This window comes from Ptychodera flava, chromosome 15 (assembly GCF_041260155.1).
Source record: "Ptychodera flava strain L36383 chromosome 15, AS_Pfla_20210202, whole genome shotgun sequence".
Classification (NCBI taxonomy): Eukaryota; Metazoa; Hemichordata; class Enteropneusta; family Ptychoderidae; genus Ptychodera; species Ptychodera flava.
Window position 1 is genome coordinate 20,081,986 of NC_091942.1, and position 14,888 is coordinate 20,096,873.

At 38.0% G+C, this 14,888-nt stretch overlaps 1 protein-coding gene across 1 annotated transcript; it reads right to left on the reverse strand.

Annotated features, from left to right (window-relative positions):
- Nucleotides 1–282: 282 nt before the first annotated feature.
- Nucleotides 283–7,181, reverse strand: LOC139151463 (uncharacterized). Its single transcript, XM_070724287.1, has 3 exons — nt 6,631–7,181; nt 1,970–2,139; nt 283–1,000 (listed from the first exon to the last, which is right to left on the reverse strand). The coding sequence occupies exons 1-3, from the start codon at nt 6,692–6,694 to the stop codon at nt 866–868; spliced, it is 369 nt and encodes a 122-aa protein (XP_070580388.1). The 5' UTR covers nt 6,695–7,181; the 3' UTR covers nt 283–865.
- Nucleotides 7,182–14,888: the final 7,707 nt, after the last annotated feature.

Below are 14,888 nucleotides of genomic sequence, written 5' to 3' on the forward strand. Positions count from 1 at the left end.
CAAATCCTAAGTTCTGCCTTTAAAATGTTATCTTTGTTCATTGAAGAATGCATCGTATTTCACTGATAAGAGGATAAACTAAGCTGAGGATTTTATCAGAAAGTTTTCAAACCTTGTAAGACTTGAAGGAGAAGCATGCCACTTTGTTGGAGTAAATTTATCTTTTTTAAAAAAAAATCAAGGTAACCGAAACGAGGTGACTCATCTCATGCACAACACATTAATTCTGAATCATACTTCAGACTTATCAATTCTCTGATATAATTACACATAAACACACCGTTTTTTGTGATACGTTAGTTTTATTTTGAAAGTGAAACAAGGGACGTGAAAAAAAAATCTAAACCGTACAGAGACTGGAAAGATAATTACTTTGCAGAGACCTTTTCGAACTTGAACTTGAATGGACATAGATATAGGGTTTTTCAACTTCCATTCCCTACAATATGAGTAGAGAAATTCTTATCATCGTGACATTGAACTATCCTGTATTTCAACCTTAGGTTAGTTTTGTTTTCGTGACTTTGTGCTATGCGCGAGTGTGTGTCGTTTGTCGCAATATTTTGAGGATGTAAGGCATACAAGTTACTTTTGGGGATTGGTCAAGAAAGGGTACAATGTTTCATTTATTGCTATATATACATATGACGTATAAAAGGATTTATATTCCATATAAGTGAAATGTTTCTATGATAATTTGACGCCATCATCCTGGGATTCAATCGGCTGTCTCCTTTGATTTCACATCTATCCGTATCCATCAAAACCCTCGAACGATCATGGAGGTCACGGTATACCGTTCGAAGTGAAACTCTCGCCGAATCCCGGAAAGTGGTCTCTCTCGTCGACATACAAACGCCCTCAGCTAATCGGCCTCCTCGTCCCGGCTGCGATTTTCTGACGAATTACTCTCGCTGCTACTTCGGGTATCATCGTCTCCCTCGGAAGGATTGTCAGTGTGAATCTGGTTGCATCGGTCATCGAAGCAGCAGGACATGTCCTGGAAGAAAAGAAAAAAGATATAGATGCAGTTGTTTTGAAAATGGAGGTACCCGGCCGTTTTTTATGATCAGAGTCCTATTCATTCAGGCTGCAGTTTGAGTGGGTGTTTGAATCAAATTAGAGAATGAATTAATAAATAAACGAAATTACGGTTAATTTGTCCCAAAAAAGCCCGATGAATGCTAAACTTATTTAACAAAGCTTTCATAGGAAAGTCTCGGTAGTTACGATCATAAAAAACTTCGTTTTTGCCGTCCATAAAAGAGCGCCGCCAACGGACATGGTTCGGGAATGTTAGGGACTAGACAGAAATCGCACGGAGGGAAGGCCGATGTTTTTGGAGTGGATTGCTTTTTTTCGCGCAGGCATTTTTGAAGGGTCATGAAATGTGACGCATGCCTTTGGGGAAGGTCATCCTTTTCAGCGCTATTTTAGAAACCAAGATGTGGCCAATATACTGCTTCGTCCATAAATATCAGTCAATTCATATTAAAGGGAATCTATTGGGCAAACTATTAACGCTTTTTCCCAACAAAACAAGCTATATCTGTACTTTTATTTATTTTTGATAATCTATGTAAATGTACTTTGCTTGAAGTGGGAGCTTAAAAGTGCACGTATGCACAAAAATGTTGATTTTGAATTGCATGCAAAATGTTGAAAGCGAGAGCGTTCTTTCACAGTCTACTGCATAGTGTTATCACAAGAACCAAATCGCGATATCTTCTCTTTGTCTTAAGAAGTCATTTCGTCAAGGCAAACAACGGAGTCAAATATCTTCGATTTATAGCAACGGGATCCCGACGATGTAACGGGGCGGATTTACGAGGTAAAAGGTCAGAGGAGTTCACGGCGTTCTCTGACCCACATATTCGTCTCCGGCGGCGATGTTTGTATTCGACTAGTATTAAAAGAAGCTACTAAAATAAACAAAGGAGTCGATAATAGCTGGGGGTTGAAGACCTACCATCATCATTGAATTTTGGCAAATATCAGCTACCCGCTTCGACTTGACGCAACCCCTGACCACCATGACATCTTGTCCGTTCATGGTGTAGCTGGTGTAGCAGGCTCCTCTAGTTTTACACGTCTCTTTCCTGTTGCAATGCGGATCACAGACGCACGTGATCTTGGGACCTGAAATAAAAAAGAAGAGGAGTTAAACACACTTGCTGTTCGAGCAATCGATCTGGTTGATCGTCAGTTGGGTTTATCGATTGAGTGTCCAAAGCGTCCCAAGCTTGTCTCAGTTTTATCATATTGCATTGTATAATATTTCCTTACTGTACCTATCCGTGAACATACAAAAGATGCGTTCATCTTATAAGTGTAGTTTCTCAACGCGCTGCAAGTATGTCTCAGTGACTATTTTGATTACTGCTGCCCTCGCCTTCAAGTTCCCTAGAATCTTTCTGTAGTTTTGGTATGGTAAGTTTAGGGGTATCAAACCAAAACTACGGAGGGTTTCTAGACAACCACTCGCGTAAAATGTGAGAAAACATAAGCAACTTGTGAGTATAGTTGTCAGTTTTTTCCTCTTATATGAAATTTCACAGTTTCTGTAGGTGTGCATCAAAGTTATAAGTACCTCCGAAAGCCGCTTGTTTTGATTATAGAGCTACACTTTTTCATCGGTATCGTCGACATATATGAACTTAACATATGTCGCTACTAAAACAAAACAATAAGATTTGTTTCTGGGTTCCACATCGCTTCGAGACTCGCACAATATCCTTTTCCAAACAAAAATCTTAACCTTAACTATTCAAAAAAGACGTCTGGCTCAAACTCAATGAAAATACAATGTACTTTATTTGTTGACCTGTCAACCCCGTTGCGTATATACCCGTGGTGCGTCTCGGGGACAGATATACGGACTCGCGAATTTTTTCTTCAATGCTTTTCCGGTCTACCGCTCGTGCTAGCTCATTTTAAAGTTCTTGGAGTAAGAAAAGATTTGACTGGCTTGGTTTTTCTCGGAAATTCAAAATTGTATTTTCCCGCCATGGGGTTAATGCACGGATGGCGGCCATGATTGTGAATTTCAAAGATCGGTAAAGGTTAGGTTGTTTCGCTGGTACCAAAACATTGCGCGATGACCCCTGATTTTTCCTTGATTTGGTAATAGAATGGTTAAAAGTACCATTGAAGAAAGTTGGAGCAAGTCTGTCACTTTTGAGGCTTGTATTACCTTAAAGTAAGAGAAAACTTATGCTGCAGTCGGTGAGCGCGGAAGCTGAGGCAATCTCGTACCAAAGAGGTTAAAGACAAGAGGAAAAGGAAAAAGTTAAATTGCATAACAATATCACTTCTGAAAACTGTCAAACAAAGAAATAAATCTTTTTTTTAAAGAACTATATCAACCGAGGTACGGTTCCGTGTGTTTTCGATACATAGTGGCCGCCGCGTGGAGGCCGCTATGTATCGAAACACACGGAACTGCGAACCGAGGCACCGAAGAGTCCAACAACTTGGGATTTAAACTATTTCTGCTGTGCGTAATGAAAATAATAAGGAAAGTCGACATGCAGTGAAGGTCATGTATATATTTAGAGACGACTATTCTATTAAAGGTTCTTAAAGGTTCTGTTCCGTCAACAGCTTGAACCGCCTGCCGTGAAAAGGCACAGTTTTGCGGCAGTGTGGAAAGGGTCATTCGTCTCACGCGTCATTCAGTGGTGTATCGAGGCTAACTAGCCACAGGCGACAATCAACAGACGACCCGGGGCGAGATGTTAATATCAGCGAGTATTTGCAGTTTGTCATACGTCATTAGAAACAACATGATTGAGCAGGAGAACGGATTCGGAACCATTCACGCGTCACCGATACCGCTGTGACGTATTTTTCTGAACTTTCCCAAAACAAACAAAACTCTCGTACGCGCAACACTACCTTGCCTCCAAAACACAAGATTTAGAAATTCTGTAAAACGCAAGTGATTAGCGTAAACATAGCCGTTCACAGTGACAAGAAATTCAAAACCGAGATTCGGAATGCGTCTATCGTCACTGACTTGTTTTTGAGCGAGGGAAAACATAATAGAAGTGGCGCGACACTTGATCAGGGGCAAAGCGATCGAGTTGCTCTGGTAACCGCGCGGTACCTTTTCAGCGCTGGGACCGTTTCAAGCTCTCTAAACCACAATGACGTGTAAAGTGGGGTGAAAACGGTCTGGATGTTCTCCACGGGAATAAACCAGGACTCGACCTCTCATTGCTATTCGTGCCAGCGTATCTTTTTTTATTCACGGTGCTGATTTTGCCTCGGCTAGGGTTACGCCTGTTGACCATGCCGGTGCAGTCAATCACCGACGACAATGTGTGTGAGTTTCACGGTGACGTTGATTCGAAAATGTTGAGAGACATCGCATCGAATGGCAGAATTTTGCATTTTCCTTTAGATCTCTACATTTGTGCATGGCAAAACCTGGCTCTGCCATGTTGCACGAGGGTCTCAAATGTTTTCAATTCACTTCAAACCATAAGTATCGATGATTCCGTTACATCCCATCTCGCTGAATGACGTCAAATTCGGAAGAATATCTTTGGCGGTTTCCCAAGTGACTGTCCTTGGGACGTTGCCTTGTTGTAGAGTTTTCACATAAACCACAAAACCTAATCATGGGGTTGAATACACTTTGCGTTATATAGCACGTGGTACCTCATAAACTTGAATCTTCTGCGGGTCCATTTAATATCTGGCCTTGCTCTACATAAAGTCAACACGAATCTATCATTATCTCAGGCGGCCATTTCAAACAAGTCTAAACGGTAGGGCAAACCCGGACTATTAATGAAGGATATTTGAGGACACAATCATTGGAGTATGTTAGGAGTGATTATTATCACATAAAATGCTGTCAAAAATCCGCCTTTGCACGCAGATGATGCGCTTGTCTTGTCACGTTTACGTCTGTCGATATCGATCACATTACACGCAGCATATCATATGAATTATTTTTGATTCTTTAACGGACTTGTCATTACGGAAGTATGTTGGAAAGAAGCAAAATTGACATTTGACACTGAACAAATGTTTTGCTTGATGTAAATGACTCCTCTCAGTGTTACAATCACCGTGGAGAAGCCTTCCACATCACAGCCGCGGCGGTTAGTTTAGCAAAATGCTTATAAACTATTATGATTTGCACGAATAGTGCGCGGCATTGTTCTCTTAAGAGACAAAAAAGCATCTCGGTGAAAGATTTTCGGACTCAAGAAATCTCTAAATGCTCTTTTATTCTGCAACTTTCATGTACTCATTTCAAAACTGGTCGACTTGTTTGCTTTTTCCATTTCTTTGAAAATCGAAAATTCATTTTCGTTCCGAAGAGAAACAAAGAAAATTGCGGCCATTGTGCATTACAAATATTTACAGAGTTGTGGTAATTTTCTTCCCTAACTTAACTGTGGCTTGATGACCAGTGAAAGAGAAAAATTCAAAGTTTCCCTAAGTAAAGTAAGATTATAAGCAAAAGTTCAAGACTTTCATTTATGAACAGCACGTCATCTTGAAGTGGGTTTCAATTTCCAAGACTTAAAAATGAGACATTTTACGTACAACTGGACGAATAATCTCCAATCAGTTTAGATATTATTTCCGTCTGTCGTTCACCTGTTTACTGGTGCTTTTTGGGCAAGGGTTCCTTTAAGTCCCTAATACCTGGAAATCACTTTAATCACGGACGTACCTTGGAAGAAGCACATCAAATAAAACTTTTGGAGGGGTTTAGAATAAGGGTTAGGGTTAGTTTTAGGGTTAGCATACTTTAAAGTGTTGTATATCCTACCTAAGAAAAAAAATTGTTTGGGGCCTTAATAAACTCTTTCCGCTTTTTGACCCTGAGTGTGAAACTCGAACACAAACTTAGGATGAGGAGTTACAAACGAAAATTCACAAGATCTTCGAGTCGATAGATGATGAAATGGAACTGAGGAAACAAAGCCGTTCTTTAATGGTTAGAACAGCGGTCGTGAACATCACGTAAAAGTCGCCAGACATAAACTGTCTACTTTGGTGTAATTAGAGAATCATTTTTAATCTTGGAACAGTAAGAACGCATCATCAGACCTATTTTCGTTGAAAATCATTGAGCTTACCGGCACGCTCAGCTGCTCACTGTTTTAACCATTTGCACATACACTATGCGTTCTTTGACTCCGATTGCCGCCTCATAAATATTTTCGAGATTTACAATGATTTGAAACTGGATGGCACTTCTGTTGTATTTTCTCACAGGGCTAAAGTAAACGTGGCTGCCTCTTAAAGATTACGAACGACTCCGAATAAACACGGAGAGAACTCGTATCGCGACAATTGAACATTTAATGATTTGGCAAATGGAAAGAAATGGTGCGGAGGCGCTTTTAAATTATGGCAAAAACAAAATAATGGTGTGGTCTTGGTTACGGGGAGAAAGCGAGAGCGAAAAAAATGATGTTATCATTTTGACTGTAGGTCCTGGAAGACGGAGCAGATCTGGCTGTTGGTTCTCAGGACTGGGGTGGAAACCGTAAAGAAGGGATGGATCATGGGATCTGGGGAATGATCATGGCCGTAGGGTAAGACACCAAGTCGCCGTGACGTCGACGAGGGGCGAATAGTTTAAAATTTGCCGGGACTTACTTCTCTTCGCCAATGAGACGGCCACGACCACCAGACAAACGAAGAAAATAGGAGTCAGCTTCATCTTAAACAGGATACTGAGAACTGAAGACAGATTTGGTGTTCCAAAAATCCTGCCCTAAAGAGCGATGCAAACTGGCAAATGTCCGGTTGAATCAAGTTCGCCGGTCCTACACCGGAGAGGTTGAACAAGAACTTCTGAACGACAACAGCCTGGGAGCGCCTCAGAAGTTAGACCCCGCGTAGCTTCGCAGATAAAACTTTCTTCCGGGCTATCTCGAAAGACGTCGTCTGGCTTGTGTGGACTTCGACGCGAGAATCAGTCCGATATATATGCAGAAAGTTCAAATGGGTGTGGGATGTAATACAACATCGCATTAACCTCCCTATCCGGTGCAATCCATTATGAAGCGAAGAAGGCAGGGGTAATTAACCCGATAAGTTTAAATGGGGACAAGGAGCCTGACTTTGAGTTATGCCACGGACGAACACAGCCTTGACGACCCCCTGGCCCTATCGACTGCAAATGGCCATACGGCAGTATAAACACTACGGCACGCTGGGATTGGCTGTATTCGTCCGTCACACATGACTAGCCAATACGTAAACAGTTTGAAGAATTCGGGCCCTCGGGGCAAGGGAGCCGAGTTGTCGGAATTAAAGCGTGCGTCAATGAAAGCTGAATTCTTCGATAGCGATTTAATGGCTTTCCTTTGAACAGAAATAACATTTAGGCATAGAATTGTGAAAAGCATGGCTTCCTCTTAACCGTTTAATGACACTCATTTTGACACAAAGTATAATCGATATGAATTGTCTTCCTTATTAAGGAAACGGGAATGGGGAGCGAACGGTCAGTCACTTACGTTCCACGCATCAGAAATGAACGACAGACGCAGAGGCGGGAAGTCTGCATTCTTCAGAATTGGAGGGAAACTTTAAAACTTCCACCATCCGTTACGTTCGATGTATTTTCTAGTTCTTCTTTCTGTTATGAACTAAATTTTCCTTGTTCTACTACTCAAATGTGAGAAGATAAAATAAGACATACTTTATTGTCCATAATGGACAATTTGTCTTTAAACATCAGGTCCGCTATAAAAACACCAAATACGGACAACGCCATATACAACACAATAGCTATAAACGAACACAGAACTAGATTAAAAGTTCCTACTGAAATTGGTGTTTGCTCTGGTTTTCCGGATGGAATCAGACATATTCATATTTAAAACACCAACTGCTGACGGTATAAATGACTCTTTAAAAGTAGTTTTCCTGGCCAGTAAAAGGTGGCGTCTCGAAAGCAGATTGAAACTTGTCGTTCAATGGGTGAGATTTGCCACCGAAGGGGCCTGAGTGTACAGTTCTCAAAGATCTTAAGCTTTGTCCCGACAAGTCGACTGCACATGTTTACAATTTTCATTAGTCGCATTCTCTCTTTAACAGAAAAATGACCAAACCATGTAACAATGTTGAAAGATAGAATGCTTTCAATACAGCACAGATACACAGAAACAAGGATTTGACTGCTAACATTGAAACTCTTTAGTTTCCTGGGAATAAAACCTTTGGTGAGTTTTCTTATAGATTGTGTCTGTATTCTCTTTGTAATTAAGCTTCTCAGTCTAATATGGACCCTGGACATGGAACTTATGCAAGACGTCTAGCATCACACCATTCATTGATGTCCAACGTTATTGTTGACGACTGTACTCTAGCCCGGACTGAAGTCCGTTCGCCAACAACACTATTCCATTTTATACATAAAGCATCGTGCTAGTAAGGCTAACACTTTGTATTTCAACGTACTCTAGGGAGAGTATTTACAGTTTCACATGTTTTATGGAACAATAAAGATAATAATGTTATTGAAATTATAACTAATGCCCTTTAATTTTAATGAAAACGTCCAGAGAGGCAGTGTTAATTTATGACTGACCGGTATTTGCGCACACGCACTGAGAATTAACATCACGGTGCGCAGAACTTGAAGGGAGTGTACACAAGGTCATAGTACATTGACTTATCCTGGATGGCGGGCTTTAGGGGTGAACAGACGACCAGAAAAAATGAGCGGGCGAGACGAGAAGAGGGTCAGACGAGACGGGAACAAAGACAGACCGACAGAAGCAACGCGCATCCTGAAATAGACATGGCAGCTTTTCGTGCGACGTAGTCAAGCTTTGACTCTAATGCGTTTATAAACAGTCATGGATGATTAGTGGTTACAAGGCGAGGCTTAGCTCATCTTACCAGTTTATAGCATCACAGAAGATACAAAAATGAAATCAATTATAATTTCTCCAGGAATACGCAGTTTCAATCAGACTTCCAATTATACGACCGAGAAGAAGATGAGATATATCTTCCGGGGCAATTATAATTTTTCGCAATTTATGATTAAGTAAATATATCAATGTATCATCGACAGATCCGTGATAATCTATCAGTTCAAGGTCAAGTCTTCTAGACGACTTTGAAAATAAAAAAGAATGGATTAAACGGCACAGCCACAACGAAAACAAGATCTGGTCAACGGCATTGTGTTACGAATATGCAGCGTTCCATCAGTTTAAACCAGAGTCTGAACAACACGGTCCATGATATGGCGATAAAAACGTCAACGTATCAGCTCCCAAGTTCAAACTTTGAACTCGAACACCAGTAATCTACATGGCTGTTAAAATCTAACAAATAGTCATATGTTGTTTTATCGTGATTGAAAATGGGTTTTCTGTTTCAAGATTTTGGCCGGCAGCGATTACAGGGTTATTGTTCAAGTTGATCTTTACAAAATTTTTAACGTATACCGGGTTGATTTCTTAATCTCTTGCGTGTTAAATAATTTAAAAGCTATTAATGTATAATATCCATTGTGTATATCAAATATCAAGCCACAGTGTCATATCACATGATATCATGTCCGGACAAGTGCTGTCAAATCATATCGAAATATCATAAACGTGTCATTAGAGTGCAGATCTGCTCAATCACTGTGAAGTATTTAATTTGTAGAAAAGTTGCCAGGAACACTTTACTTGGTTAACTAGCTGGCATCATGGCTGTCGCTTCATCGAACGTATTGTCACTCTGAACGAAAGAATTAGGGACTACAAATGCTGTCGCTTGGCGGCGCACATCTCTGTTGACTGCGTCATACCCAATAGGATGCCAGGTGATTCATCGATATCCTAATAAACAGCTGACCGAACGAAAAACGTTATGCGAAATCGTTTATTTGAAAGTGACAAATTAACCATGTAAAGTTTTACACAAGCAAAATATGATACTTTAAATATATGGCAGGTGTAGTGTTCGTTGTGTGCAGATATTGTCGTTCTTATACCATAATTACGCATTATATTTTCAATAAAGTCCACTGAATCTTTTAATAATAAGTGGGGTCTTTTCAGTAGTCTTGCATGATGTTGAATGAATATCCTAGAACTGTCTCGGAGATTTAAAGATCGGCCAAACTAGTCCAGTCAAAATAGGGTTAGACCCACCACAAATTGCAACAGAATTTTTTTCTCAGAATGCATGTTAGAGAGGTACCCAGAACAACATATTAAAAGTTTACTCGAATCCACCTTGGGGAAATTGTCTAATTTGCATAAATCAAATATGGCGGTCAACCTTCCAGCAAAATACATAATTGGCTATATATCACATATTAAACAAGCTATTTCAGTGATTTCAAAGTCTCTCCTGTAATTTGGCCCAGGGAATTATTTTGGAGGTATAATATTCCTTATACGTACTTCATTAATTAGCATAATTCCAATATGGCGGCCAACATTCCTGCAAAAAAATTTTCATTCATATACCACATATTAAACAAGCTATTTCAGTGATTTTAAAGTTAAAGGCGGAGCCTCCCTTTATAAGGGGGCCAACCTATGGCGGCGTTCATTGTGTATGTGGACACCAAGCAGGTAACATGAGGGCACACGCTCCAGAAAATGCCACTTCTTAGTTTTTTCTGACCGTAAAAACGCTGACAGACTGCCAAGCGGTCAGCACGAAGCTGCTGCCGATCGAACTCAGTGGTTATATTCAAATTCTAACGTGACTGGAAGACGGTTTTTAGGGAAATTCGAGTGTGGTGCTGGGGAATAAATGACCGTTGGCAATTTGAACCGACCGTCAATCAAACGATTATATAAGCTCTGTTTGCAGGATTAGCAAAAGGTGACAAAAGATTGAAATCAGTTTGTGTAATTAATGTTATAGAAATCAAACATCGTACTGGCCATGTGTTTGACTGGGAGGAGAACTCCACTAATGCGAGAACCAGGGATTGAAAAGTGCGGCTTTAAAAGTGAATAATGATATTTTTTGGCATGGACAAACGATTTTCGAGATGCTATGATTTGCATAGGTAATTTTTTAACTTGCATAAATCAAATATGGTGGCCAACATACCTACGAAGGACATTGTCGGTCATATACCACGCATTAAAGAAGCTATTTCTTTGATTTTAATGTTTTCATATTTTTCTTGGGTATGAAGTAACACTTTTAGTGGCTCAATTTTTACAAAGGCCCTTTGGTAATTTGCATAAATTAAATATGGCTGTCATATTAATGCCCCATGACTTAATAGCTTCTTATATAAATAACGGTTTTGGTATAGTTTTTAGCACTAGGAAACTATCAAGAAGAAACTGTTAAGTCCTTGGACATTCATTTTTAAATTTTTTGATTTTTCTGTATATGACGACTGTTAATGAATGTTAGTCTTCTGAATGATATATTCTCTTTCTAAATATAACATTGAATTCATCTGTGTGCGGCATTTTCGTAATTTGTAAGGGTGTTTAACACTCTACAGTGTCAAAGCATGTAATCTGTAATGTTTACTGTTAAAAAAAGACGTGTTCAAAATCTTTAGTTTTTAATTTAGACTGAACCCCCTTCTTATGGATGGGTGCATCTTTATAAGATCCCTTAGATGATAGGCAAGAAGTCATCACACATAACAGCAAAATACAATAAACACAACAAAGCTAAACAAACAGAAAAAATGATATGACCGAAATAAAAATGTCGTAATACACACAAATTGAAACTTAGCACTATTGCAAACAATGTCAGATTCATAAAAATTTATGGACACACAAACTCAAAATAATCTGAAACACAAACTCAAAAAAATCTGAAAACTGCATGCTTAAGCAAAGACTTATAATTAATCCAAACACAGAATCCAACTATTACACAATACAAAGAAGTACATCTTGAGTCATTTTACCAAGTGTCATTTATCCAGATGTACGTGTTTGTATCGTGTAACAGTTTGATTCTGTTTGGCTAATGAGTTGTTTGAATTAATTTTAAGTCTTTGCTAAGAAGGCAATTTTCAATTTTTGTGAGTTTGTGTGTTGATCAAGTTTTTAAGAGTCTGACATTGTTTGCATCAGCGCTAAGTTTTAATTTGTCTGTATTGTGACATGTGTTATTTTTGGTCAAATTATTTTATTTTTTGCGTTTTTATTTTCTTTGTTGTGTTTATTCTATTTTTGCTGTTATATGTGATGAATTCTTGCCTATCGTCTAGGGGTTTGCACCAAAGATGCACTCGTCCCTAAGGAAGGGGTTCAGTCTAAATTAGAAATCCAAAGATCTTGTCCACTTTTTTTTTAAAATAGTAAACATTAAAGATTACATGATTTAACACTGTAGAGTATAAAGCACCTATAAAAATCACAAATAATGATGTACACAGATGAATCCAATGTTATATTCAGAAAGAGATTATTATTGGATGACTAAAAATCATTAACGGTTGTCATATTTAGAAAAATCACGAATAATTAAAATTGCATGACTTTCTTACATCTAAATAGTAAACGCACATCAACATATACGTATTTTAATCCGTTCGGAAGTCATTATGTAAGTCTACCAAATTTGATTTAACATTCTTTTCAAAATACATATATTTGTGGGGTATTTTAACTAATTCAGGTATCACAGACACTAAAACCTATTAAAATAAACTTTTATTCGTTAATGGATCGTTATTGTAAGTAAATTTATTGTATATTTTCCACATTTTAAAAAAATAAATGTCCAAGGACTTAATGTGGAGCTGCACGTAGCCTACACAGTTTTTTCGAAGGAATATTTCTCATCTAAGGTGACAAGGAACCCGTACAAACTATTTTGTGAAATGTAATATTTTACTTGAAACAAGTGTATATCCTCATTCTAAAATGGCATTGGCCAAACGACTGACACTCATGGTTAGCAAAATAAAAATGCCTCAAATTCAAAATGTAAGAGGTTATTGCAAAACAAAATAGTTGTTTTGTTATATAGCATTTAAAACACATAATGTGAACATTTCAGAAAATATGACCCAGTCGGAACAGAATATATTTTTTTTTGAAATCTTAAAATTTGGATAAAAGGCAAGCAGGAATTCGGGTGATTTGCAGATATTTGCATACATAACCCTTCTATATCATGCAACTTACGATTGCTTGCCAAGCTAAAAGGTGAAACTAACCAATTTTTAATCTCTGTTAACAAATTAATCAAAATTGGAAGAATATTTGCAAAAATATATTTTGAGCAAATACAGTGCGTTGGGTGCAGTGCCCTCTTGACAGTTTTTCTTGATATTCCTATTCCTAAAAACTCTACCATAACCTTATTTATATTAGAAGCTATTTGGGCATTAATTTGGCAGCCATATTTAATTTCTGAAAATCATCAAAGTCTCTTTTAAAAACATTGAACCACAAAAGGTGTTTCTTCATGTTCAAGGAAAATAATTAAACTTCAAAATGGCTGAAATAGATTGTTCGATACATTTTATGACAGAAAATTTCTTTTATATTGGATTTATGCGAATTAACGAAGTGACAACGCAAATCATTGCACCTCAAACATCATTTGTCCATGCCAAAGAAATATACTTTTAACTTTGAAGTCACAGAAAAAGCTTGTTTAACACTTTGACTGCTGTATTTTTTACACCAAAATTTTAATGCAATATTTTACCTATTCCTGTTAACATTTCTGTACGTTTTTTTCATAATTTTGAACCAACTGGATATCATTTTTCAGCAGCTACAGATTTTAATCAAAATTTTGGCAAAAAGCAGAAAAATTGACTGTGGTACATTTTAAAAGTTGACAAAAATAGACTTTGGCGCCCATAGGGTTAATACATGGTATATGACAGAAATGTCTTTTGTAGGTATATTGGCAACCCTATTGGATTTATGCAAATTAAAGAAGTACCTATGAAATCATTTCATCTCGAAAATTGTTTGTCCATGCCAAAGATATAAACTTTTAACTTTGAAATCACTGAAATAGCTTGTTTAACCCTTTGACTGCTTTAATTATTTACACCAAAATTTTAATGCAATATTTTACCAATTTTTTTGAACATTTCTGTACGTTTTTTTCATAATTTTTGTCCAAATGATATCTTTTTTATCAGCTACAGTTTTTTTTCAAAATTTTTGCAAAAAACAGAAAAATCGACTATGGTACATTTTATAAAGTTGACAAAAATAGACTTTGCGCCCAAAGGGTTAATACGTGGTATATGGCAGAAAATGTCTTTTGTAGGTATGTTGGCCACCATGTTGGATTTATGCAAATTGACAAAGTACCTATGCAAATCATAGCATCTCGAAAATCGTTTGTCCATGCCAAAGAAATATACTTTTAACTTTAAAATCACTGAAATTTCTTGTTTAATACGTGGTATATGACCGAAAATGTCTTTTGTAGGAATGTCGGCCGCCATATTGGAATTATGCAAATTAATTAGGTGCTTATATGAAACATTATACCTCCAAAATGATTCCCTGAGCCAAATAACTTGTGTCAGACTTTGAAATCACTGAAAGAGCTTGTTTAATATGTGATTTATAGCCAATTATATTATTTTCTTGGAAGGTTGGCCGCCATATTTGATTTATGCAAATTAGACATATTTCCCCAAGGTGGATTCGAGTAAACTTTTAATATGTTGTTCTGGGTACCATATTAAAATGCATTTTGAAGAAAAAAATTCTGTTGCAATTTGTGGTGGGTTAGGTGCCAAAATCTCGTAGATTGACTGGACTAAACCGAACAAGGGCTACGTATACGTCAGCGCATGTGTCAATCCCAACCTGCTCTCATCATATCTGCGTCGGAGGGCCAAGACGACCTATTTAGCCCACCATGGCAGCGACTCGCGTACAGATGATAGTACACGTGACAATCACGTGGATGATGTTGATAGT